Source organism: Mustela putorius, unplaced genomic scaffold (genome assembly GCF_011764305.1).
Source record: "Mustela putorius furo isolate JIRA1106 unplaced genomic scaffold, ASM1176430v1.1 tig00000083_pilon_pilon_pilon, whole genome shotgun sequence".
Lineage (NCBI taxonomy): Eukaryota > Metazoa > Chordata > Mammalia > Carnivora > Mustelidae > Mustela > Mustela putorius.
The window spans coordinates 16,685,784-16,711,106 of NW_025421273.1; the positions used below are offsets into that span (position 1 = coordinate 16,685,784).

The following is a 25,323-nucleotide window of genomic DNA, read 5'->3' on the forward strand; positions in this document are numbered from 1 at the left end:
ATTTCACTGGGGGCTTTTCAAGATGAAAAAAAAAAAAATGTGACTTAGAGTTGTTTCTATAAGGCTTTGAGCAATGGAAAGGAGCCAGGCGATTGCATTACTTTTCACCGGGGCTTCTCAGGCTGGAGCTGTAATGTTATAGCTCAGTGTTATCAGTCTGTCCTCTCTCTCTCACCGCAGTGCATGTCACACACGATCCAGTTTCCTCCCAATCGTGGGAGAGGACGTATGAATGGCGATCAGTGTTGGCCCAGAAGAAGGATTAGGAAATTTGACATTGATCAAGGCTCCAGGATCACTGTGCTTTTCTTGCTGATGTTTTTGTTTGTTACACGTTTCTTTTTAACATATTTTATATATTCCTTTCCAGTCTTTTTTTCTCATAGGAATCTTTTTTGTTTGTTTTTATTGTTTGTCTGAAACCATGCCGGATGTACTGTCAAAGGATGCTTCCTTTGTTCACCCTACCTAGTGTGGGTCCTTTCCACACCACTGTCAGGGATTCCTACTTCCTATCAGTTTTTAAAAGATTCTTTCTATTTCAGAAATTTTTAGATTTACTGAAGAGTTGCAAGTTGCAAGGATAGTACAGAGAGGTCCTAGATACCTGTATGCTCCTCCCCTTTATTCTCTTGAGAGCAGGATTTTCAGATTGGAGAACTGAGTTTTTTTTTTTTTTTAAGATTTTATTTATTTATTTGACAGAGATCACAAATAGGCAGAGAGACAGGCAGAGAGAGAGGGGGAAGCAGGCTCCCTGCTGAACAGAGAGCCCAATGCAGGGCTTGAGCCCAGGACCCTAGGATAATGACCTGAGCTGAAGGCAGAGGCTTTAACCCACTGAGCCACCCAGGTGCCCCGAGAACTGAGATTTTTGAGCACAGCAGTGACACTTTTAGATTAATCATTTTTTAGGAGAAGCTTCTAGAGGACTTCTGTTTATTTGGGCAATCTTTATTGAATATATATCATTTATCAGACCCCGGGATATACATTGGGTGGGAACAATGATGAACAGGACACAAAACCGTGTTGTTAATTAATTATGTATATTAATTAATTGTGTATATCTAATTAATTGTGCATATATATACATATATACGTAACATAAAGTTTACTGATTTGTTTACTGACTTAATTGAAAGTGTACTGTTCAGTAGCATTAAGTACAATGATATTATGACAGTTTACATCTGGAAGTCTTCCATCCTGCAGAACTTAAACTCTGTACCCACAACTGACTATTCTCCTCTGTCCCAGCCCCTGGCATCCAGCACTCTCCTTTCTGTCTCTATGAATTTAACTATTCTGAGGAACCTCAGGTAAGTGGAATCATAGGGTATTTCTTTTTGTGACTGGCTTATGTCACCTGGTATCATGTCCTCCAGCTTCCCCTGTGTTGGAGCCTGTGTCAGAATGGTGTCCCTTCCTGAGGCTGGATCATTTTCCATTGTCTGGATGGACCTCATTTTGTTGATCCCTTCATCTGTCAATGGACACTTGGTTGGCTTCCACCTCTTGGCTGTTGTAAATAACGCTGCCACAAACATGGATGTACAAATAGCCTTTTGTGTCCCTGGTTTTGATCTTCTTGGGGATATATTCAAAAGTGGTATTTCTGGACCAGGTGGAAATACTCTTTTAATTCTTTGAGAAACAGACGTTCTGTTTTCCAGTGACTGCACCATTTTACCTTCCCATCAGCAGGGTACATAGGTTCCCATTTCTTTACATCCTTGCTAACATTTGTTATTTTTTTCTTCTTTCCTTTCTTTCTCTATCCTATTTTTGTTTTTTATTTGCTTGGTTTTTTTGGGGGGGGGGTTTGCTAGCGGCCATCCTAATAGCTGTGAGGTGCTATCTCATTGTGTTTTCGATTTGCGTTTCCTTGATGATGAATTATATTGGGCATCTTTTCATGCATTAATTAGCCATTTATAAGCCTTTCTTGGAGAAATAATCTATTCAAGTCTTTTGCTCATTTTTAATTGGCATTTTTATTGGTTGTTGTTGAATTATAGATGTTTATGGATTCTGGATACTAACCCCTTATCAGATACACGGTTCGCAAATATTTTCTTCCCTTCTGAGGGCTGCTAGTGTCCTCCAATAGCCAAAGGCTTTTTCATTCTGATGTAGTGCAATGTATCCATCTTAATTTTGGCTGCTTGTTCTTTTGGTGTCCTATCCAATAAATCACTGCCCAGTCCAACACTGTAAACATTTTCCTCTATGTTTTCTTCTAAGAGTTTTATAATGTTAGGTTTTACATTCAAAGCGTTGATTTTTTTGGAGTTAATTTTTGTATGTAGTGGAAGGTGAGGTAAACTTCATTCTTCTGCGACTGGATATCTGTGCTCCCAGTGCCATTTGTAGAATTGACTGCCCTTTCCTCCCTGAATGGTCTTGGCAGCCTCGTCAAAGTCATCTGACTGTATCAGTGAGGGTTTAATGTGGTTTGTTTGGAAGTAACTTCCGTGAATATCAGCACTTATAGTTGTGTGTTTCTATGCTCTCCCCTCCCACTCAATTTAGGTAGTATCACACTGTTTGCGGCCATTACCATCATCCTGGGATGCCTTAAAGTTGGGTACTTCATTGGATTTTCTGAATGTCTATCGGCCACTGAAGGAGTCTTCCCCGTCACACATGCAGCACATACTCTGTTGCAGGTAACCTGACAATGTTTATTTATGTTGCCTTGGCTCCCATTACCTGCATCCCGGGGTGTGTACGAAAGGGATGCACTGGGTGGCGGGGGGGAGGCAGAGTAAGGTAAGTTTGACTCCTTCCCTGAGGCTCAGTCCTTCAGCTGCCTCCCCTGAAAAATGGGTCTCTGTGTTTCCTTGGCCATCTTTGTGGGAATCCTATGAGGTAGAAATTGTAACGGAGAGTTAGGAAATCTTGTTAAGCTTGAGTCTACCAGCAAAAGTGTAGGGGAACGGGTGGAATTTGAACATAGTTCATTAAGCTTTATGGAGCTGTAACTCACACATCATATGGTTTAGCCCTTTAAGTTGTGCAAATCAGTGGTTTGGTATATTCATGGGTTTGTGCAACTGTCACCACAATCCATCTTAGAACATTCTTGTCTGAAAGAGACCCCGTGCAATTATGGTCTCTCCTTTGGGTCCCTGAAAGATTGTATTTGGAGATAGGGTCTTTTTGGAGATAATTCAGGTTAAATGAGGTCATAGGGGTGGCCCTATTTTAATAGAGTTGGTGTCTTTATAAGAACGGGGAGATTAGGACACAGACTCACAGAGAAGGAAGAACATGTGAGGAGGCTGGAGGGAGATGGCCATCCACAAGTCAGGGTGGGGGGCAGGTCCCAGGAGAGACCAACCTTGCCCACACCTTGATCTTGGACTTCTGGCCTCTCAGACTGTGAGCAAACACATTTTTGTTGTTTTAAGCCACCCGATCTATGGCATATTGTCTTGGAATCACCGACAATTCGTTTGTTGGTTATTTATTTCAGGGAAGTCAAATCCATGGTGACAGAGACATATAGTGATTCCAGTGACAATGTGGAGAACCTTAGTGAGACCAGAAAGAACCAGTTTCCCTTCCTCCCTCCCATCTTTCCTTCTTGCCTTGCCGCCTTCACTCCGAACCCAGCAAATACTGTTCCCAGGACTAGGAGTGCAAGGGTGAAGGGCAGTGTCAGTCAGATGGGGAGGAGTTCATAAACACAGACCGTGACAACACGGAGGCTCGATGCTTTGACCAAAGTCACCCAGTGATGAAGGAGTACCAGGGAAGACTCTCGCCAGCTTTGGCATGAGGGATGGTTTTTGCCAGGAAGAGCCCCAGAGTTGTCAAGGAAAGAGGGGTGTGGTGTGTTAGAGATGTTAAAAGAGGACATTGGGGGATGCATGGTCTTCCCACATGACAGGGAGAAGATGTCTGGGTCTGAGGGGGGAGGTGGGCTGGGGCTCTGGGCACCGACAGAGCCATGGTTTGGTGTAGGGCTTATGAGCATGGACTCTGGTCAGAAGACCCGGCCCTGGTTCGCACCAGCAATGTGAGCTCTGGCAAATTACTTAACCTCTCTGGGCATCACGGGTCTCATCTGTAAAGGGCTTACTTCTCGGGATTGTTGTGAGGATTAAGGTGCTACCGTGTATAAAGCACTTTACCAAGGCTGACAGCCACTCAGGATTTTGAACTTTATCTTGAGGGCAAGGGGGAGACATTGAAGGCTTTAAGGAGAGGCATGACCTGGACAGATGTGACTTTTCAAAATATCACTCTGCTACTCTGTGGGTGGTAGATCTCTATCTTCCTAATTTAAGGCATTTTATCAGCCAACTAATCAAGCATCCTGTACCTAGTTGTCACTTACTACATGCCTTTGCTGCACTAGATGACTGAGGAATGAAAGACATTCTTTTAAAACAATATGGTATTTATTTTAAAATTGTGCTAATATATATATTATATTATATGTGTGTATATATAATATATATCATAAAATGTGCTGTCTTAGCTGCAGTTCAGTAGTATTAAGTATATCCACACTCCTGTGGATAACAGAACTCTTTCATCTTGCAAAATTAAAACTCCATCCCCGTTAAACACTAACTGCTGATTCCCTCCTCCCCCAGCCCCTGGCACTCACTATTCTATTTCCTATGTCTATGAGTACAAATTCGACTACTCTAGGTACCCCAGATAAGGAGAATCATACAGTGTTTGTACTTTTGTGACCGGCTTTGTTTCACCGACCTAATTGTCTTCAAGGTTTATCCATATTGTAGCAGGTGTCATGATTTCCTTCCTGTTTAAGGCTGAGCAATATTCCATTGTATGGATGGACCACATTCTGTTTACTCCTCCACCGATGGACACCTGGGTTGCTTTTACCTGTTGGCTATTGTGATTCATGCTACCATAAACAAGGGTGTACAAATACCTTTTTGAGACCCTGCTTTCAATTCCTTTGCATATATGCCCAGAAATGGGATGGTTGGAGTCCATGGTAATTAAAAGATATTTGTTTTAAAAATAAAATTTAACAGAAAAAATTGGGAAAGAGAGCAACAATGTATCTATAAGCCCATTAACTGAAACATTTGTTGTTGTTTTTGTGTTCTGTTCCTTCTTTATACTCCAGTGTATGTTCTTGTGGAAGTTTTAAGGAGAAGGGGCAGAATTTTCGCTTCTGAAGTTTCACCTAAAAAATTGTAAACTTTTTTTTGGGGTGCTATGAAGTCCTTATGAATGCATCAGTGAAGTGGCTGTCTAATTTGGAAATTATGGATAATTTCTAATTTGGAAATTATTGATAAATCCTTTACCAAACTGCTTCCCTATTGTTGGGTTGAAAGTCGTCTCCACCAGGAGCCACTGCTGTCAGACTTTTAAGTTGCTGGATGTTTCAGGAACTGTGCCCTGAAAGTGTTTTCAGAGCAGGCCAGTAAGTCTTAGGTAAAACAATGTGGAAGAGCAATGATGTGTTCATGAATTTTTTTCTTTTGTGCTCTCTGATTTTCCTTTGGTAGCACTTAATTGCACAATGAAGATTAAGTGAGACAAATTAATAAAGTGCCCCAAAGTGTATGGTATGTGGTGGGTGCTCAGTGTGTGCTTGTGTGTGTGAAATAAAGCCCCAAATATTTTAGGAGCGCAAACAAAGCAGATAGGCAGGAGGATTTCAGCTAACAGGGAGTAAGTTGCCGGTGGAGAGCGTTCACTGAAAACGCGAGTACTCCAAGGGCTGTTCTAAATACTTAGCTTGGGTAATCTCATGATGGATCATAATACCCTCCAAGGTAAGCAATGTTACCATCCCTGTTTCATGGAAGGGAAAAGACCTGGAGAAAGGTACACTGACTTAGCCCAGGGATCTGTACACAGGTTCCACACTAGCTTCCCCCATGGGTCCCTGCCCTGTGCTGGGTGGTGCATGGCACACAGGGAAATGAAGGACCAGCCTGAATCAATCTTCTCTTCATTTAAGCACTTAAAATATGGTGTCAGGCCACTGGCATAGGAACTGTTTGGTGGATAGTTCTTGGAGGAAGCCTAACACAGGTGATAGACCCGGGCTACCACTCCCCAAGCCCCATCCCCGCCAATAGCTTCAACCTGACCTGGAAGCTCTTCCTCCCAAACCTGGAAGCCTCACTCGGTTCTCACCCTGGGCTCCAGGAGGAGCGTGGTCCCCACCAAGGAATGGCACTGACACCTGAGATGAATCTGGGATAGGAGGTCACTGAGGTCCTCAACACCTTCCCATTCTGTTCTGCAAGTTTCATAGCTTCTCATCATGCAAATACAATGATGGTTTTCACCGAAGCATCTTTCTTTTTTTCCTTTATTTCCTAGGTGTATTTTCTTTGGGGGCACGCAAAAGATGTCATCCAGTCTTTCAAAACCCTGGAAAGGTAAACATCATGGGACTTGCTTTACTATTGAATTTGGTGTACATGTAGAACAAACAAAGTCATGGCAGCTATGCATCTTGGATTGTAAATATGAGGCCAACTCTCCCCTCCATCCCAACAAGCAAAGCCCTCCCTTGTAGCAGAGGGAGGAGACCCTGCACCATCCACTTTTTTCTGGGGACAGCCGGGAAGTAGGATGAAATAAGACAATGTGGGTTTCAATTCCCATGCTGCCATCTGAGACACTTTCCCTTATGATCCTCGGTTTTCCTCATCTGTAAAATGGAGATAATAGTAGAGCCAAACTCTGAGGACTGAATGACGTAATGGGTCTAAAGTGTGTGCCTAATGCATAACAAGTGCTCAGTGAGCATGGGATCAGTGACTGTATTTGTCCCCTTTCTCTCAGCCATTGTGAAGGTCGAGGGAACGAACCGATAGGATAACAGGGCGAATTAACAAGATGGGAAGTATTGTTCTCATGCAAGAAAGCCCTGGGTGCACACATACCAGTGAATCAAAGGATCAGCATTTGCTTCCTAGAAAGATCTCTCCTATCAGTGAAGAACAGACAATCCCCCAGTAGCACTGGAAATGACAAGAGATATTTAAAAGACTGATTTATGGATGACCACTAGATAGAACTATTTTGATAAACTATTGATACAGAAATAACTTGCACCAATCTCCTTATGTGGGAAGGATCAGCCTCAGCAAGCAGTTAAGCATGAACCACGTGGCTAGTGTGCGCAGAGCTGGCTGCCAGGCAGGGGTGATGCGCCAGCATTATCCCAGGAACAAAGGGGTAGGTCCCGGGAGCTGTGCCCTGGCAGCCTGTGCTAGCCCCAGACAGCTCCCAATCACCACTGGGAGTGATTTCCATGTGTTGCTGTGACCGCAGTGGCCCCCTGGCTTTGCTGGTGAGGTCTCTCTCTTTGCTTTTGTCACTTGTGTAATAACAGCCTTAGGACATTGGGTCTGTTTCCCCGCAGGCAGAAAATGGGTTTGCTTTCCACATCCTTGCTGCCCAGTACAGCTGCCACCAGACACAGGTGGCCACAGAGCCCTTGAGCTGGGGTTACTTCCAATGGAGATGTGCAGGAAGTACACAAATACCAGATTTCGGAGACTAGGATGACAAACAGAACATATTGTTCGTATTGATTATATGTTGACATCATAGTGTATTTGAGAGATTGGGTTTCAGAGAAAATTATTCCAACCCACGTTCACCTGTTCCTCGTCTTACCACGTTTCAGAAATGTGGGGATAAGAAAATCTAAAATCACATGTGTGGCTCCCATCTGTGTCTTGCACCGTCAGTGTTTGGATAACCACACTGTTTTGGTTATGTTTGGGCCACACACCCAGACATTTGCCACCTGGATCTGTCATCTGAGGGAACTCTGGGGTTGGGACACAACACTGTGTGGGCCCTGCTTCCTGAGTGACTGGACACAAGCCTCTCCCTGTCTTGGGGCCCCTTTGCTAATCTTGACAGAGAGAGGCTTGAACAAGATAGGCATAGGGCTTGATTTAATCTGTTCCATTTGTAGGGTGAAGTGTTAAAATATTTTTGGGTTACTCACCACCTTCAGGCTTTAGATTCACACTTCTCTAGAAAAATTGGAAGATTTGGCAATCCCAAAAGTGCATACAACAAAGGGCTAGAGCTGAGTGGGGGCTGTTCTCTCAGTTTGCTTCAAACTCCACCACTCCCTAATGTGCCCCAGACCTGCTTTCTTCTTTCATATTTCCTGTCAGACCCTGAAGGCTTCAGAACTTACCACTCCTGGACTTGTTTTTGTTTTTCTGGTCTTTTGATCTAATATTCCATGTCCTATGCTTTTAGTATATCCTGGGACATTTCTCCTGATCTAAGAATTCTCCTTAACTTGCTTGAGTCCTTTTCTCTTCCCCAGGGTGAGGTTTGAAGGAACAGGAGTTCTGCAAGCAGAGCTGAGAACATAAACTGAGATTAGAAGTGGCTCATGGAATTAAAAAAAAAAAAAAAAGAAAGAAGAAGAAGTGGCTCATGGAAGACTTGTCTTTGTTGTGGTCTGGGGCTATCAGCCCCAAGTTTGAGAAAGGTGGCCTGGCACGAGGAAGTCCTTTAGGTTATAGGACAATTTCCAGGTCAGACCAGCAGGAGGCTGCCAGCCCGCAGGGAGCTCACCTGGCACGCCAGGCTCTGGTTGCAGGTGGCGTGGACATTATCTCATCGGCTTCCGTGGGCCTGGGATTGGACAGTGCCATTTGGCTCAGGAAAGAAGAGAAGAAAAGGGAGATGTGTGCATTATAAGTAAAAGAAAAGGCAACCAGCCTGAGGCAAACAGCATTGTCTACGTTTGTCCAAGGATCTACCTTGTGCCTCCCAGATGCCCTGGGGCAGGCTGGCCACAGTCTATAGAGCTGGGCAAGCAGAGGGGTGAGCAGATGAGCAAACACCTGTTTCCTTCTCCACATGTGCCTGGGCATTCTGCAGCTGCCCAAGGAAGCCAAGGTTCAGACGAGGGAAGTTTGGCTTGCAGTCACTTGTGGGAGCCCCAGGGGGGTCGGCTGGGGTTAAAACTCAGAGGAGAGGAAAGGTCAGGATTGAGGACCCAGTTGTAGCAGTTTTCCTGTGGGCAGATCATGGACAAGCGTGCTCTTCGTTAGATGGGTTGGGGCATGCTTCCTCTGATGTTGTGCTCTCCACCCAAGGAACCATCAGCTCTGCATGCTTCAAGGATGCCTCTCCCAAATCGCCAGGATTCATTGCTTCTGCTACCCACAAGGCCCATTGTTAAGTGCCTGGAAACTACCAATGTGCATACATCTTAAACCGCAGGCATGGGGGACTGGAAGTTTTGAGACAGGCTGTGATCCCTTTGGAACACTATTCCTCACAGACCTCTCTTCTGTGCCAGAATCTAATGTCCTCCTTTCTCTCCATCTTCTTCTTCCCAGGAGCCACGGGTCATTGAGGCAAGGGCAGGCCCTGGGATCAGACTAGGACAGCTCTGCTGCTTACTACTTCTTCAAACCCCAAGGCAGCTACTGTCTTTATTTGTGACCTCAACCTAATTCCCGAGCCTATCTGAGATTCCAGTGGCTCAGCATTTTACCACAGAACAGACTCTATGCTTTTGCTCTGTCATTCTCAGTGGGTTAGCATTTCATCCTATGCTGCTTGCTTCATGGTCACAAGATAGCTGCCAGAAACCAGCCTTCGTGTCTATATTCAAGGCTGAAAATAAAAAGGAGAGGGACAGTGAGTAGGCTTTTCTTATTTTCATCTCTTTCATCATGAAGGCAGAAACTTTCGGTAGTGCCCAGTAGTCATGACCTCACACCCCACTGGCTAGGGTGGCCATGCCTAGCTTCAAGGGAGACCAGAGAGCAAGTCTCTGACTTGCTTCAGTTTCTCTAAAGGTAAGTGGCAAGACAGAGGGAGTGGATGATGATCACTGGGTTGGCCAGCCAACAGTAAGGGCATGCCCAACTCTCTAGATTTCCAGTGTAGCCCTTTCTCTTTCCCTCATGGTTCTCTCTTCTTCCCTTCTGGAAGAAAGGGTTTGGGGTATGGTGGGGATGGTGCATGCTTTCAGTAATTTTCCATCCCTCGACCTCTACTTCCAAGACCCAGTTTCTTTTTGTCCCATTGACAGTGAGTTGAGAAGTGGCAGGTTCAAGACTATGACAGAATGCCAGGACTGTGGCTTTGGAAGCTCCCACGGAACTGCCTCTCCCCAGACAGGGACCCACCCAGAGTCTGAGTTGCCTGATGAAACCAGAATCATGGCTAAGAAGGAAACATGCATGTGCATGCATGTGGGCGTGTGTGTGTGTATGAGTGTGCACCCGTGCCATGTCTCCATCTCACCCTATGGGGCTTGGAGCCTCCCAGGGCTGTTCAGTAACTGAGTCCTTGTATTCTTCAGGTTTGGGGTGATCCACTCAGTGTTCACCAATCTGCTTCTGTGGACCAATGGTGTCCTGAATGAATCAAAGCACCAACTTAATGAGCACAAGGAACGGCTCATCACTCTGGGCTTTGGGAACATCACCATAGGTGAGTGCTAAAAGTTGCCCTTCCCCCACTCTGGGACCTCTTGGAACCCCACAGAGACAGAATGCTCAGAGATGGAGGGGAATCGGGTCCACCCAACTCAATGCTGGCCAGACAATCATCTGTTGTTGAAAATCTTTCAAAACCTCCGGAGTCCCTCATCCTGGTTCCATAAGTAGGACATGCTGAGTGTAATTAATGGTTTCTTGGTGACTCAGGGACTTGTCAGACCCAAGGGTGATCATTTAGGGTACCTTTTCTCACGGTACAGTTTGGAATGGAAGTGAATGTCTTTGTTTACAACTACGGAAAATTGGCAGTCATTGTGTTTTTAATTAAGCCTCTATTACCAGTTCATTTGACTAAAAGTATAGCTTTTTAAAAATACCCAGAGAAGTCTAAGGGTTGCTGTTAATTGGTTTCAGTTTGTTTGAAGTTGTTATTGAACTCTACCAGGCTTGTACTTTTGACCCATCTTTATTCCCTCTTGCTTCTCTTTGAGAGTCTGTGGTGCCAATCAAACTCCTTCCCAAGTTCTTTAGCATTTATGACCTGTTGCTTCTCTTTTAGAGCAGTGGGATTGGGCTGACAAGAATGTGGGGAGAAGAAATATACAGGAACCACGTACCCCAGATTTGGGTTTTGTTCTCATTGCATACTGGCTGTGTGACTTTTGGAAGCCATTCAACCTCTCTGGGCCTCACTTTTCTCATTCATGAAGTGAAAGAGCCCACAACAGACACTTTCAGGGAGTCCCTTTCAGGTTTGATGTATTACACATTGACACTCCCTGTATGACCCCAGGGCCATCACCAAAGGCAACTTTATTTATTTTTTAAATTTATTTATATATTTGAGAGAGAGAGAGAAAGAGAGAGAGAGAAGGGAAGAGAAAGGGGGAGAGAGAGGATCTCAAACAGACTCACTACCCAGCTTGGAGCCAGATGCTAGGCTTGAACTCATGACCTAGAGATCATGACCTGAGCTGAAACCAAGAATCGGATGCCTAACTGACTGAGCCATGCATGTTTCTTGAGGGCAACCTTAAAACTGTTTCCTTACCAGTTGGGTGGGGATGGTGAAATCAGGGGAACACCCTATTCCTTTACCCCCTTGCTCCACGCTGGCTGCCAACTCTTGGAGAAGTTCTTCTCTTTTCCTTGTCAGTGCCCGTAACAGTAATAGCAGTGAAAACAATGACAAAAGCAAACTTTTATTAAGTGTCTGCTGAGTGTCTGGCATGCTGCTCTAGTACTTCTATGCGGCACATTTAATTTTGGACCCCAAACACTGTGGAGTAGTCAGTTTTGACCTTATCATATGGATGAAGCCATCAAGCCACACAGAAGTTAGGTAACTAGCCCAGGTTCACGGAACCAGGATTTGATCTGGCTCCAGGAACCCTTGTGGGAATGCAGACATGGATACATTTACAAAGGAAGGACTCCATCAGCTCTAACATTCTGTTCATCTGAGCCTTTCTCCTCAATTTCTTCCCCTGACTTTTGTGGAGTAGTGTACTGGGTTCACGTGGTGGGAAACTCCTTAGGAGTTAAAAATTGTGGTGTTCTGCAAAAGTGAGGTGATTTCTGCTACCACAGAGCTTTCCAACTGATTTTATTCCTGGCATATGCAAATTATAAGCTAAAATAATGACAAAGTATAAAGGAAAAAAAATCTACAATAGCACCTGCCCAGAAATGTAGTTCCATGCTGCTAATATTGGTTTATTTTTTGTAGTGTCCTATTTACTTATTTATAATTACGATCATGCTATAGCTATTCAATCTTTTTTTTTTTTTTTTTTTGGCGGAAGCCTGTAATAAGAAATAGAACTTACATTGCAACCCAAATGCACACAGACCTGTGTGTGCGCAGATATGTCATGAAATAGTAACCTCACCGTATCAGAGATGCTCACATTTCCATTGTCACTGTTGTCATTCCATCCCATTTGTTCTATTCTGTGACAAATCCATTCTGTTGAAAAAATGTATTAGCAGCTCCCCACTAAATTGATTTCACAACTGAGTACTGAGCTGTGATATGCATTTAGAAGATACTGTATACAGAATTTATTCTTACTTGTTTCCATTATCATGTAACATGATTATTTTCCTGTATCATTACAACACAACTTAATCATAATTTTTAAAAAGATTTTATTTATTTATTTGACAGGCAGAGATCACAAGTAGGCAGAGAGGCAGGCAGAGAGAGAAAGAGAGGAAGAGAAGCAGGTTCCCCACCGAGCAGAGAGCCTGATATGCGGCTTGATCCCAGGACCCTGAGATCATGACCAGAGCCAAAGGCAGAGGCTTTAACCCACTGAGCCACCCAGGTGCCCCTAATTATAATTTTTAATGGCCACCTACCATTCCATTATATGGATGTACCAAAATTCACTTAACAGTTTCTAAATTGTCGGACACTGATGTGTTTCTCTCTTTCTCTCTCTCATGTGCATGCACACATGCAAACACACATGAACACACAAAATTTTACTTAATGCTTTAATAACATTTTTGACTTATCCCTTAAAACAGATTAGAATTATAGATCAGAGACGATAGCTGTATCATCTTTAAGGCTTTTCTTACATATCTTATTATTTATTTATTTGTTAGGAAATAGTTCTTTTTTAAAATTTAAATTCAATTAGCCAATCTATAGTTTTAGATATAGCATTGGATGGTTTGTCAGTTGCGTATAACACCCAGTGCTCATCAGACCATTCCCTACCCCCACCCCCGGAGATAACCATTGTTAACCTTTTCGCTTATATCCTTACAGATTTTTTCTATGTCTGTCTATCTATCTATCTATCTATCTATCATCTATATACCTATATTTTATAAAAATGGAATTATACTCTATCCTCTTTAGCAAGCTTCTTTTGCTCAGCAACATCTTGCAAACATCTTTATATGTTAAGGAAGTTTCCACGATACCATTCACAGGGGCTGGTGTATGGATAAACTATGATTCATGCAGGCAGTACTCATGGCTGTCAACTTAGCCATAATATTAAACATGACAATAAGCCACCAAACAAAGCTTGAATTCAATGGGAAAACCCATGTGTGAATCCTCTGTGGAAATATTTCTCTGTATTTTTCCACTTGCCCATTGACCATGCTAACCACCCCCCAATGCATGTCCTCTGACCCCCAGTCTTGGATGACCACACGCCTCCATGTAACTGCTCGCCCCCGACGTTCTGCTCTGCCATATCCCAGGGGATCTACTACCTCTACCCCTTCAACATAGAGTATCAGATCCTGGCTTCCACGATGCTCTACGTCCTGTGGAAGAATGTTGGACGCAAAGTGGACAGTCAGCAGCATCAGAACATGGAGTTCAAGTTTCCTGGGGTCATGGCAGGCTCAGTCCTGGGCCTGACCGTGCTGGCCGCCACGATTGGGGTCGTGGTGGTGTATCTGGTTCAGATCGGGCACTCCAAAATCAAGAGCGAGTTGGCACTCATCATGTTCTACCTGTACGCTATTGCCTTGCTGATGCTCATGGGGGCTGCGGGGCTGCTTGGAATTCGGATCTACAGGATAGATGAGAAGTCGCTAGACGAGTCCCGAAACCCCGCCCGCAAACTGGATGCGGACCTCTTGGTGAGCACTGCCTCCGGCTCCTGGCTTATCTCCTGGGGCTCCATCTTGGCCATCTTCTGTGCTGAAGCCCGCCCTCTGTACACCTGGTTCAACCTGCCCTACTCCATCCTGGTGATTGCCGAGAAATATATCCAGAACCTCTTCATCATCGAGTCCATTCACCGGGAGCCGGAGAAGCTCTCTGAGGACATCAGGACCCTGCGGGTAGTTACAGTCTGCAACGATGATACCATATCCCTCGCCTCGTCCCGCCTCAAGAGCGAAGCCCTGGCCACGGACGTGGCTTCCCTGGGCAGGGAGATGCCCCACACAGCCAACGGAAATACGCACCCGAGAGATGGCCTTGGCAGAGAGGCAGAGGAGAGGAGCCAGGAAGGGACCCCGGGCCCAGCCGGCCAGCCCCGTTTCTTGCAAGGCGATGCCAAGAGAAGAGTGTTGAGGAATATCGCAGCCTTTTTGTTCCTCTGCAATATCTCGGTAATCTGCATTGAGTTCTTTATCTTAAAAATAATCAAACTTTTCCTGAATGGAGGCAGCTTATTAGCAAAATGATTCAAGGGTCAGGTTAAAGAATGACGCTGGAATGAAAGCCACTTCCTTGCCTACAGCTGGATGCTGGCGGCTGGGATTGGGGCTAAAGACAGCAGGTGAGACGGCTCAAGGTCTGTCGGTTACACCCTCCCGGGTGTGATCTGAAACAGAACCCCCCATGCGGAGGGCAAGGAGAGGTGGCAGAGAGAGCAGGCCACTCCAGCTTTGTAGGTGACGGTTTTCATAAGCCAAGGGAACTTTTATACAAGGCCTGTCTGGGGCAGTAGCAAGACAAGCGGATCTCTGCCCCTGCCTGCCAAATTGTAAAAGCTTGTAGATACACAGCCAGAGAAGCCTCAGCCAGGCTTGGTCCCATATACTGTGCAGGTGTTCTCAACACCACATCCTTATTTCAGGGCTGTGTCCTTGGAGCAGCTTCTGGGAGCAAAAAAAGGCCAGCAGAGCCCACATTCCAAGGAGAAGAGAGGGGGTGAGGAGCCTCTGAGTACCTCAGTCCTCCTCAGGGGTCAACTACCAGCTGTGTCTTTGGGATGACCTTTCCCAACAACCTCTTCTTCAGAGGAGTCACAGTCTAGGGAGGAGGGACACAAGGGAAAAATGTACAGTGAGCAGGACAATCATTGGGACAGGTGTGTGCAAAGTGTCATGGGGACGTGGATCCAGGGAGGGGCTTCACTGAGTCAGGAAGGATTGAGGGGAGGCCCAGGCTTAGTTAAGAGTGCTTTTGGCTATAAAGAACAGAAAGCTGGGCCAGCGGTATCTTCAGCCTTAAACACAAGAATTCTGAAGGTTGGCAATTTGGGGTTGGCCTGGCAGCTGAACTCTATTATCAAGGATCTAGGTACATTCATCTCTCCACTTCGCCGTGCTTAGTATGGTGCTTGTTGCCGTATGGCCACAAGGTGACTGCAACAGCACCAACCATCACATCTGGGCTTAAGACATGAAGAAGAAGAGAAGTATTAGCACCAGGCAGTGGCTTTCACATGGCCACCTCTTGCTGCAAGAGAGGCTAGGGATGTGGAATTTTGCCTTCCAGCCTCTGGTGGAAAGTAGCACTGTTGACGTTGTGCAGCATCTCAGTTTTGGCTGCCTTGGTGTCCAGGAAAGGCTGGAAGTTTGCCAGGTGGTCAGGGCAAGCGAAAGCATTTGGAGCAGAGGGCACACCATGTTCAAAGGCACAGAGGCAGAAGACACCATGGCCTATTTTGGGAGCAGCACATAGTTTAGCATGAATCCCATGCATATCAAGGAGAGTGGTGGCTCGGGAAACAGGAAGGTGAGTCCCGTTAGTGGGTCTGGCTCGAGTGAACTTCATAAGCCTGACAATCTGGTCTTTATGCTGGAGGCAATGGAGGTCCCTTCTGGTTTGTGTTGTGGAATGATCTCCTTAGCAACAGGTGTGAGAATGTTGGAGAGAGGGAAGCCTGAGGGCCGGGACACCTGAACAAAAAAGTAGCCCTCTGTCTTCCCAGATGGGAGATGATGGGCTCTTGATCCAGAGTAGTGGGCGTGAGGATCTAATCTGAGTCTTGCTTTGGATGTCCCTGACCTCGGTCCTCCTCCGGTTGGTGGACAGTTATGAGGACCTCTGAAGGAAGAAGGGGGTCCCAGGAAAGTTTGGCTCCAGGTGGGCCCTCCTCTTTCATTGAATTGGCACTTATGGAGCACCTGCTGTATGTCGGGCACTATGCGGGCACAGCAGTGGATAAAAGAGTTAAATGGGAAAACGAGAGAGATATTGGCAACTACAGCGGGGCTGTGTTTTACAGGAGGCTTGTCTCTGTTTTACAGGAGGGGTGTATCAGCTCATCTGACAGAATCGGAGTTGGTTCCAGAATTTCCCTAATGTGTATTGTTTTTCCTCCACACCCAGAGGGATGAATAGATCTGTCTTCAGCAAGTTCAGGAAAGCCACTTTCCCTGTGAATTTTTTGCTTGACCGCTGGTGAGGAAGGTGGCTTGCATTTTTGGACAAGCTTGGACAAGAAGAGCAGTGGGATAGTGGAATCAAGTGCTAACAGATGGTCTGTTGGGACCCAGAGGCCAGACTCTGGGCTCTGTCCCAGGAGGGGGACACACGCTGTCTCTCCACGTCTGAGCTCAGCCCCCGATGTCCCCAGGTCCTGCCTCTGTTCACTGGGGAGTGAGCCAGAGGACGGAACTTGTTGCAGAGTGATGGCGAGGGTGCCCTCAGCCGACTCCACGGGCAGCACTCGCAGACCTGTGGGGGGTCCCACGGGAGGACATCTCTGTTCCAGAACCGGGTGGCTGGGGTCTAGGAGGGGACTACAGCTGGCCGTGAAGTGAACAAAGAAGGGTGGTGGTGTTGACAATGGAATTTAGGGTGCCGTGGGAACACAGGGGTCTGGGGCAATGGTGGCAGGTGAGGGCGGGGAGGTGAGGCAGAACGACAGGTATGGGAGATGCTGTGCCAGGCAGGACCTGCTGGAAATGCTCCAGGAGCAGGAAGGGAAACCCACGCAGCGAGCGAGGGCATGCAAGGGAAAGGGCCCATGAAAGGTGCCGTGGCAGACCACGCAGGGCCTCCTGAGCCATGGCCACAGGCAGGACGGAATCCCAAATACAGCAGAAAACCACCGAAAGGTTTCAAGGTCAGGACAGAATCTGAATCCTACTTCTTTTCTTTTTAATTCAGCTTCATTTTTAATTGTAGTAAACAGAACATAACATAAAACTTCCCATTTAACCATTTTTATTTATTTATTCTAAAGATTTTATTTATTTATCTGATAGAGCATGAGCAGGGGGAGCAGCAGGCAGATGGAGCAGGGAGCTGAGCAGGGAATCCGATGCCAGACTTGATCCCAGGGCCCCGGGATCATGACCTGAGCAGAAGGCAGACGCTTAACTGACTGAACCACCCAGATGCCCCCCATTTTAACCCTTTTAAAGCCTATAGTCCAGTAGTGGGAAGTCCACTCACACTATTGTGCCCCCCCCCACCTGTGTCTGAAACCTTTCTGCCCTGCAAACTGTAGTTTGGCAGGCACGAAACAGCCCCTATGCCCACCACCCCGGGTCCTGCCAATGGCGCCCCACCTCCTGTCTCTGTGACTTCAACCACCCCACGGGGCTCACGTAAGTGGGATCACAAGGCATTTTTCTCTTAGCAGCCAGGTTATCTCACTCAGTATAACGTCCCGGGGTCATCCACGTGGTAGCGTGTGAAGGAGGGGAGACGTCAACAATGACGCCTGGTTCTGACTTGAGCTCTTGGAGACATGGTGAAGCTATTTATGGAGACTGGGGACTCTGAAGGGGGGGCAGGCTCGGGGAGGGGCTCAGCCTGGAAGAAAGATCCTGAGTTTAGTACCGGACACCTGCTTCTGTACGGTGCCTCGGAGACGCCCAGGCGAACGTAGCCAACAGGCAGATGTTTCTTTTCCTACTGCTGCGTAACAAAGGACCCCAAATGTAGGATGAAAATGACAGCTGTTGGGCTGCCCGGGTGGCTCCATCGGTTAGGCATCTGACTCTTGATTTTGACTCAGGTTATGATCTCAGGGTTATGGGATTGAGCCTTGGAATGCTCTGTCTCCCTCTCTGAAAAAACAAAACAAGGATTACAACAACAACAATAGCCATGGGTTTAGGTCTTACGACCTTGTGGGTTAGAGATGCTGGGGGGGCTTGGCTGGCAAATCCTCCTGTTCTTCTCGGCTTCAGCCAGGGTTGGTGGGCGGACTGGGCTGGAGGGTCCAAGATCTGGTGGCTGGGGTGGGCTAGGAGGGCTTGGCTATAGTGCATCCACATGGGTTCTCCAGTACGGAGAGTGGGGGTCTCAGGGCTTCTTATGTGGCAACTCAGGGCCCCAGAGCTGACCTGCTGGGAGACCAGAGGTGCCAGTCCATTAGGGCCTGTGTGTGGATGTTGTGTGGTGTCACTTCTGCTGTATTGTATGGATCAAGGGGTGACCACATCTCCCAGAGTCAAGGGAAGGGGACAGAAACCCACCTCCTGATGGTACAAGGAGCAAGAGCTCCAGCCAACTTAACAGCAATAAAATAAATAAAATAAAGATCTGGATTTCAGGAAAGAGAACCCACCATCTGTCCTTCCCTTTTTTTTCTCTCTGTCTTCCCTCCTTCCTTCCCTCCTGAGTATCTATCCACTGGGTGTCTCCCAAGGGCCAGCACGGCTGTGAGTGATGGGGGCAATGTGACCCAGGGTCACCTTCCTTCTGGTCTTGGTGGGCAGAGCCGGCAATAAGCATTAAGCAAGACACCGTTACAGGGATGCGTGCCCCGCAGAGAATGAGCAGAGAGGGTGTGAGGTCGCAGCTGGTGGCTGATTCAGATCAAAATGCCCAGGCTGGGGTGAGCGGCTTTTTCTCCCACCACACGAAGGGCCAATCGACTGGGGCCCCAGGGGTGCGGGACATCCGGGCAGCGGGATTTGGGGTTGGCAACGGATCAGCCAGCTGAGAAAGGGCTTTAAAATCCCATGTTGGGGGTAGCCTTCATTTTAACTATGCCATGAAGACCCGTGGGTCCTTAATCAGGAATGAGTCTGGCAACTGAGTGGTGAATGGACCCATCTGGGTGCTCAGTGTAAGCCGGAGAGCAGGCAGGAGGCTGCTGCAATGGTCCAGGTGAGAGCGGAGAGCAGGGAGCCTGGGCAGGTGTATGGGGGCAGAAATGGCTACACGGCTGCCTGGGTGTCTTGGGGGCATGGTCCTCCAGGCTCGCTGATGGGCTGGTGGCGGAGGAGGGTTTTGAGGGTTTTGAGGGTGAAGAAAACAAGGATGACACCTAGAGTTTTGACAGCAACGGGGAGGAAGATGTTGCTGATGGTGGTGGGGGGGGTAGTTTGAGATTCAGGTGAGACACCACGAAGCCTGTGGGGTCCTCCAGGGAGGAGCAGGTGCATGATTCCAGCTGGGGAGTCATCGGCCGGTAGTGGGTACTTACAGCTAAGACTGGGGGAGCTCATCCAGAGATCACGTGTGTAGAGGGAAGGACCCAGGGGTGAGCCTCTGGCCAACCCCGAGAGACTGAGCAAAGGAAGAGCTGGGGACCAGCTGGCGAGGAGCAGGTGGAGTGGTGGGAGGGGCCTGAGAAGCAGAGCCTGAGAACACAGTGGGGCAGAGATACACAGTGACACCTGTACGAAGAAGCCCATGTCATTAGTTCCTGCTTTGTAAGAAATCACCCCACACTCAGCAACCCAAACACCACCTCCTTGTCATGGCGTCTGTGGAGCAGGAGTCCAAACCCTGCTCAGCCGGTGCTCTGCTAGGGTCCCTTACTAGGAGTACATGGCCCACTGGGGGCAGCTGCCACTTCAGAATGGACTCTTGGGGGCTCTTTCCCAGCCTGCTCCTGGGGGTGCTGCTGGGTCTAGGGCGTGAGTTCCTTGAGAGTTGCTGGGCTGGGAGCTCCCTCGGTACCTGGTCACAAGGCAGCACACAAAGGGGGGGGGCGGACAGCTCCCTCTCCTGCACAAGGGCATGAGCAAGAGGGACTCTGCAGCCTTTCGTTACCCAATCTCAGAAGTGACACCTCATGAATTTTGTCATATTCCAATGGGAGAGGCAAATCACTAGGCTGAGCTGGACTCAAGGGGAGGGGGCTTCACAAGCACGTGACTCCCAGGAGGTGGGATGGGAGGGGGAGGTCATCTGAGAGGCTGCCTGCCACCGTGCAGGGGTGGAGGAGAAGAACTCAGGGCAGGGAGACCAAGGGGGGCGGGGACCAGTGTGTGGCTTCCATGAGCAGCAGTTGACAACAGGTTATGGCTTTTGGTTTTGCAAAAGTAATTGGGGTTTTATTCTCTTCTGAGCTGTGGGAGATGGGTGTCCGTGTTCGCATCTTACAGGTGAGGACACTGAGGGCTTGGAGGGGTTAAATGAGAGTCCATAAGAGCCACAAACCCAGATGTGCTCCAAAGCGTGTGCTCCTTTCCCCTAGTTGGGGGGGATGTGTGCAGGGCCTGGGCTCTCTCTCTAGGTCAAGCCAGAGAGGAGACACCGGAACTCAGTAGCCCAGGCCCATGTGGCTGGGATCTGAGCACCAATGTTAGTGTGTGAAAGCGGGTATGATAAACAGGTGACCTCTGCTGTAGGTAAACCCTGGGGGCGGTGGGAATGAACTTCCTTCCAGGAAGTCCTCCAGGAGGACTTCCTGGAAGGAGTGGTAATCTCAGTCAAAAAAGGCAGACAGGGAGCCTGTGACAAAGGAAGAGGCACAAGCAAAGCTGAAGACTTGAGGGAGAAAGGCATATCTGGCCTTCAGAGGTGGGAGTGAAAGACATAGTGAGGGACATAGAGACGTGGACAGGTGCCTGGTCACTGGGGGAAATTGGACTCTCTCCTGAAGGCTGTTGGGAGCCACTGGAGAGTGACAAGCAGAGGAATGTCAAGGTCAGATGTGTGCTTTACAAAGATCACTCCCACCGTCAGATCTGTGGTGGATGGAAGGCATCCACTAGAGTAGGGGAGGATGTGTGTGTGTGACCATACCCCGGTGGGGGATCCTGAGGACCCATCCAAGGTGATGGCTGTGGGGATGGAGAGAGTCAGGTGGGTGTGAACAGCGTTCACTCAGGATGGGGCCAAGGAACAGAGAAGGGTCAGGTGGGCTGTGCGGATTTGACGAGCTCTGTGGAGACGTGCATGTGGTGCAGAGACAGGTGTGGCTCCGTGTCCCTGAGTCCAGGCCAGAGCCTGGGGGTCACATGGGGCTTCCAAGGCGGCTGCTAACACGGGCTCCTCTTCTTTTCCAGCTCTGGATCCCTCCCGCCTTTGGCTGCCGCCCTGAGTACGACAACGGATTGGAGGAGATTGTCTTTGGCTTTGAACCTTGGATAATTGTGGTCAACCTGGCCATGCCTTTTTCTATTTTCTACCGAATGCATGCAGCTGCCTCTCTCTTTGAGGTCTATTGTAAGATATAGTCTGTGTCTGCATCAAAGCCTGAGGAGTGACTTAACAAGAGAATTCACTGAAGCCACCTGGGAATGGCCAGGTTGGGCAAACATTGCCTGACAAATGCAGGAGGGCTGCCTTTGTTTGTACCAATTGTGTTTCCTGTGAGCTGGAATTGTTCGTCACCCCAGTGAATGTAATCAAGTTAGCTCAGCATCAATGAGGCGGCTGAAATCTGGCCTTGGTTAGCTCATTCTAATTGAACCCAAATTATTTTATCTCCTTTTAAATGAGCTCCTTTGTTTTAAAAGAATGGGATCCCAGGTTGGGGAAAGAAAAATGATCCAGTTCTTTTTTCATAAAAATTGTTTTCTGTTATCATGTGACTCCCTACAACTTTTTCTGCCCATCTGAGTCATATAATCATCCTTACATTTTATCCTTCCCAGGGCTGATCAATGTAGAGACAAGCACGTTTAGTTCATATTGTACTTTCTGAATATGTTTAAGTTTTTGAACAAAGTTATTTTTATCATCTGGATGGAAATTAGTGTATAGATCAGTATGGAGAAGTATTTCTTGCCTGAAATGTTGGCACATTTTTGTTTGTGATCATTTTGAGGTTTTTTTTAAAATTTTACTTTTTTTTCTATCATTGTTAATACATATATGCTTATTACAGAAAATGTGGACATTTTAGAAGACTAGAGAGGAAAAATCCACCTCGGATGCCACTGTTGTATTTTTCACACCTTGCTGTATTTCTCTTATCTGTGTTCCTGCCCAGGATTCTTTTTGTTGTGATCATTGTTATGCTCACCAGTGATGATGTGACAGGTTCCATTTTGTACCTCCCTCTTTGTCACTTAACAAAAGAGCATAAACTCTTCCTTCACATTGTTCCAAACTCTTTGCAAATATCATTTTGATCCTGTATTGTAGTCCATCAAGTGGACGGGCCATAGTCAGCTTCTTATTGTTGGTTTTAGAGTGTTTATACTTTTTGGTTTTTATAAGGGACTCTGCAAAAAAATCAAGTACCTTTGTAAAGCATTTCCTATATAATGGTTTCTATAAGACATGTACTTAAAATTAGGATGCCTATTCTAAAGGTTATAAATATTTTAAAGCCTCTTAAGAAATAATGACATGGGGAAGGCCTTTGTATGTACTTTGCCATAATCATTTCAAGTTCAGAATAAAAGTAGTTTACTTAACCATCAGTACTAATGTGAACATCTTCTCATCTGAGTGTATTTTAGGGGGGGCAGCATGGGCAAGGGCATTTTAAGAAACACCAGATTTTTTACATGACTCAAATACTTGATGTTCATTCCAGAAAAAAAAAAAAAAAAAAAGTGGGCAGATGGACTAAAAACAAAGTGAAAGGTTGTCTATCATACCTTCTATTAAGGGTGGTGGTTTTCAACCTGGACCATCTTGTCCCCCTGGGGACATTTGGCAAAGTCTGGAGATACTTTTTATGGTGACTGCTTGGGGCGGGGGGTGATGGGGGCTGTGGGCATCTAGTGGGCAGCTAGCTGAGATGCTGTTCAACTTCCCACGATGCACGGGATGGTACCCGCAGCAGAGAATTAGCTGGCCCCAAAGGCTAATAGTGTCCTGGCTGAGAAACCGTGATCTAGAGGTAACTGCTGTTAATTTTTGGTCCTCAGGACACACACACATGCACATACATACATGTGCATGCACATACACATGGATGAGATTATTTTTGTATGTACTGAATTTGCATATAACTAGCTTCTCTTTCTTTTAATACACCAGTGTGTTTCTTAACTTTTGGCATCCCCATGGCACAGATTCTCACACTTCAGCATGTATAAGAATCATCTGGGGGAGCCTATTAGGTTTCCTGCCTTTCCAGCCAGAAGTTCAGGTTCTGTTGGGCTGGAGGGGGGCTCAGGATGCTTAAGTAAGTATCTCAGGTGATGCCAACTCCCTTCTAGAAGTATCTCCCTGGGAGTCCTGGACCTCAAGTCCGGACTCCTGAACAACATTCCTTGACGTTGTGTCCTCTTCTGCAATATGACCTTGGCCAACTTCAAAGTACATTCCTTGGGGGGATGTAGCATTCCTTATTTAGTCAGACCCCAATGTTGGGCATTTAGAGACATTTGATGGTTTCTTTCCCCCCACTTTTTTTTTTTTTTCAATTATAAGTGAGGCTGCAGTGAGCATTTTCTTGGCTAAGTCTTTTCATGTGTTGATAAACCACCCTGCACGAGATGGCTACATGTGAATGCCCGTTTATCCAGAGGACCCCATTTTGTCTGGTGTTAATTTCCCCCTGTTCTGAGCACATTAGTACAGCCCTAGGACCTCTGCCTGTGGGATTAGGGCTCTGCCAAAGAGATAAAGGGAATCACAGGAAGGCTGGGAACGACTGATCCAGGTGTGAGGGTTTCAGCGAAGCCATGGGGTGCCATCAGAGCTGGGAAAAGTCAGCACAGTCTTCCTGGGCTCAGAACCTCTGAGAAGGGACCTTAAAGATGGATCATTTCTTGGCTCTAAATGAGTAGAGCTCGCAGACTCAGGGTTGGCTATCACAGCCAGGTGGCTTTGACCCACAGGGAGTCAAGCCTAACTAAGCTGGCTTAGGCAGCAAGGAAAATCTGTTACCTTAATACCAAAGCAGCTCACAGATGAGGAACCCGAGTGTGCAATCAACGAGAGTCACGCCCTCAAGGCTAGAACAAGAGAAATGCTAATTAACACAGTAACGAGATGCCATTTCCCATTCATCCAAGTGGCAAGAGTTGGCCAAATGTGAGGGAAAGTGAAGGCACACACACTGCTGGCAGGAGCGTAAATTGGTAAAAGCCAAATGGGAGATCAGCTGGCAACATAGAGTAGGGCTGAAGGCGCACATTCCTTAAGACCTAGCAATTCTACCCCTGAGAGTGAGCTCCAGGGATATCCTCAGACGTATGAGCAAGAAGTCGTGCTCAGAAACGTCCACTCCAGGGGTGCTTGTCGGAAAGAAAGAAAAACTGCCGAAATGTCCATCAGAATGGATAAACTATGGCCTATTCCCACCAGGGAATATTACACAGCAGTGAGAAATGAATGGGTTGGAACTCCAAGCAATGATACAAGTCATCCCTCAAGGTAACGCTGTATCGATAATGAAGTATCATGATGGTGTAACTGATGTGATATGTTAATATAACACTTAAAAACAAGCAACACAATCTGATATTTCTGGCATATATATGCAGTAAAATTATAATCACATGTGAAGTAAGAGTGCACCCCGAGTTCGGTAAAGTGGTCATCTGTGGCCTGGGGAGGAGGGAGGATGCAGGACCGGGGTGGGGACAGACAGCTGAGTGCATGTTGTGTCTGCAGTGTTTGATTGTTCTGGCAAAGTGACCTGTATAGAAGCATTTGTTATATTTTCTTCTGTGCTTTTTAATATGTCTGAGATATTTCACAATAACAACATGTGAAGGAAAGAGAAAAGAAAGTCAACGTAAGGAAGAGCAACGTAGAGTTATCAGAGAAGGTGAGCTTCCAATATTCATCCACTGTCGTTGGGAGGAGGGTATCAAAGCCACCTTGTCTGGTCCCCTCAGCAGGTAGATCCCCCAGGTGGGGTAACTCAATGCCATCAGCTGTCAAGATCCCCCAACCCCTTGGATGATTCTGGGCTCATCAGGAAACTCAAGATCAATTTGCCTTCCCATATCGTTCTTCACCGAGGGGAGTGATGTCCCAAGTATGGGTATCAGGAAAATGCGTTACTCACCTCTTGCAACCTTGTACAGGTGCATTTGCTAGCTCAATCTC

General features: G+C 46.9%; 1 protein-coding gene across 1 annotated transcript in view; it reads left to right on the plus strand.

The window, feature by feature from the left end:
• Nucleotides 1-22,727, plus strand: part of OTOP1 (otopetrin 1) — a 34,669-nt gene extending 11,942 nt beyond the window's left edge. Inside the window, exons 2-6 of the mRNA XM_004770566.3 lie at nt 2,536-2,672; nt 6,334-6,392; nt 10,316-10,446; nt 13,618-14,546; nt 21,369-22,727. Coding sequence (XP_004770623.1) covers nt 2,536-2,672; nt 6,334-6,392; nt 10,316-10,446; nt 13,618-14,546; nt 21,369-21,539 — 1,427 coding nt within the window. The 3' untranslated portion in view covers nt 21,540-22,727. The remainder of the gene's footprint in view (nt 1-2,535; nt 2,673-6,333; nt 6,393-10,315; nt 10,447-13,617; nt 14,547-21,368) is intronic.
• The last annotated feature ends 2,596 nt before the right edge of the window (nt 22,728-25,323 follow it).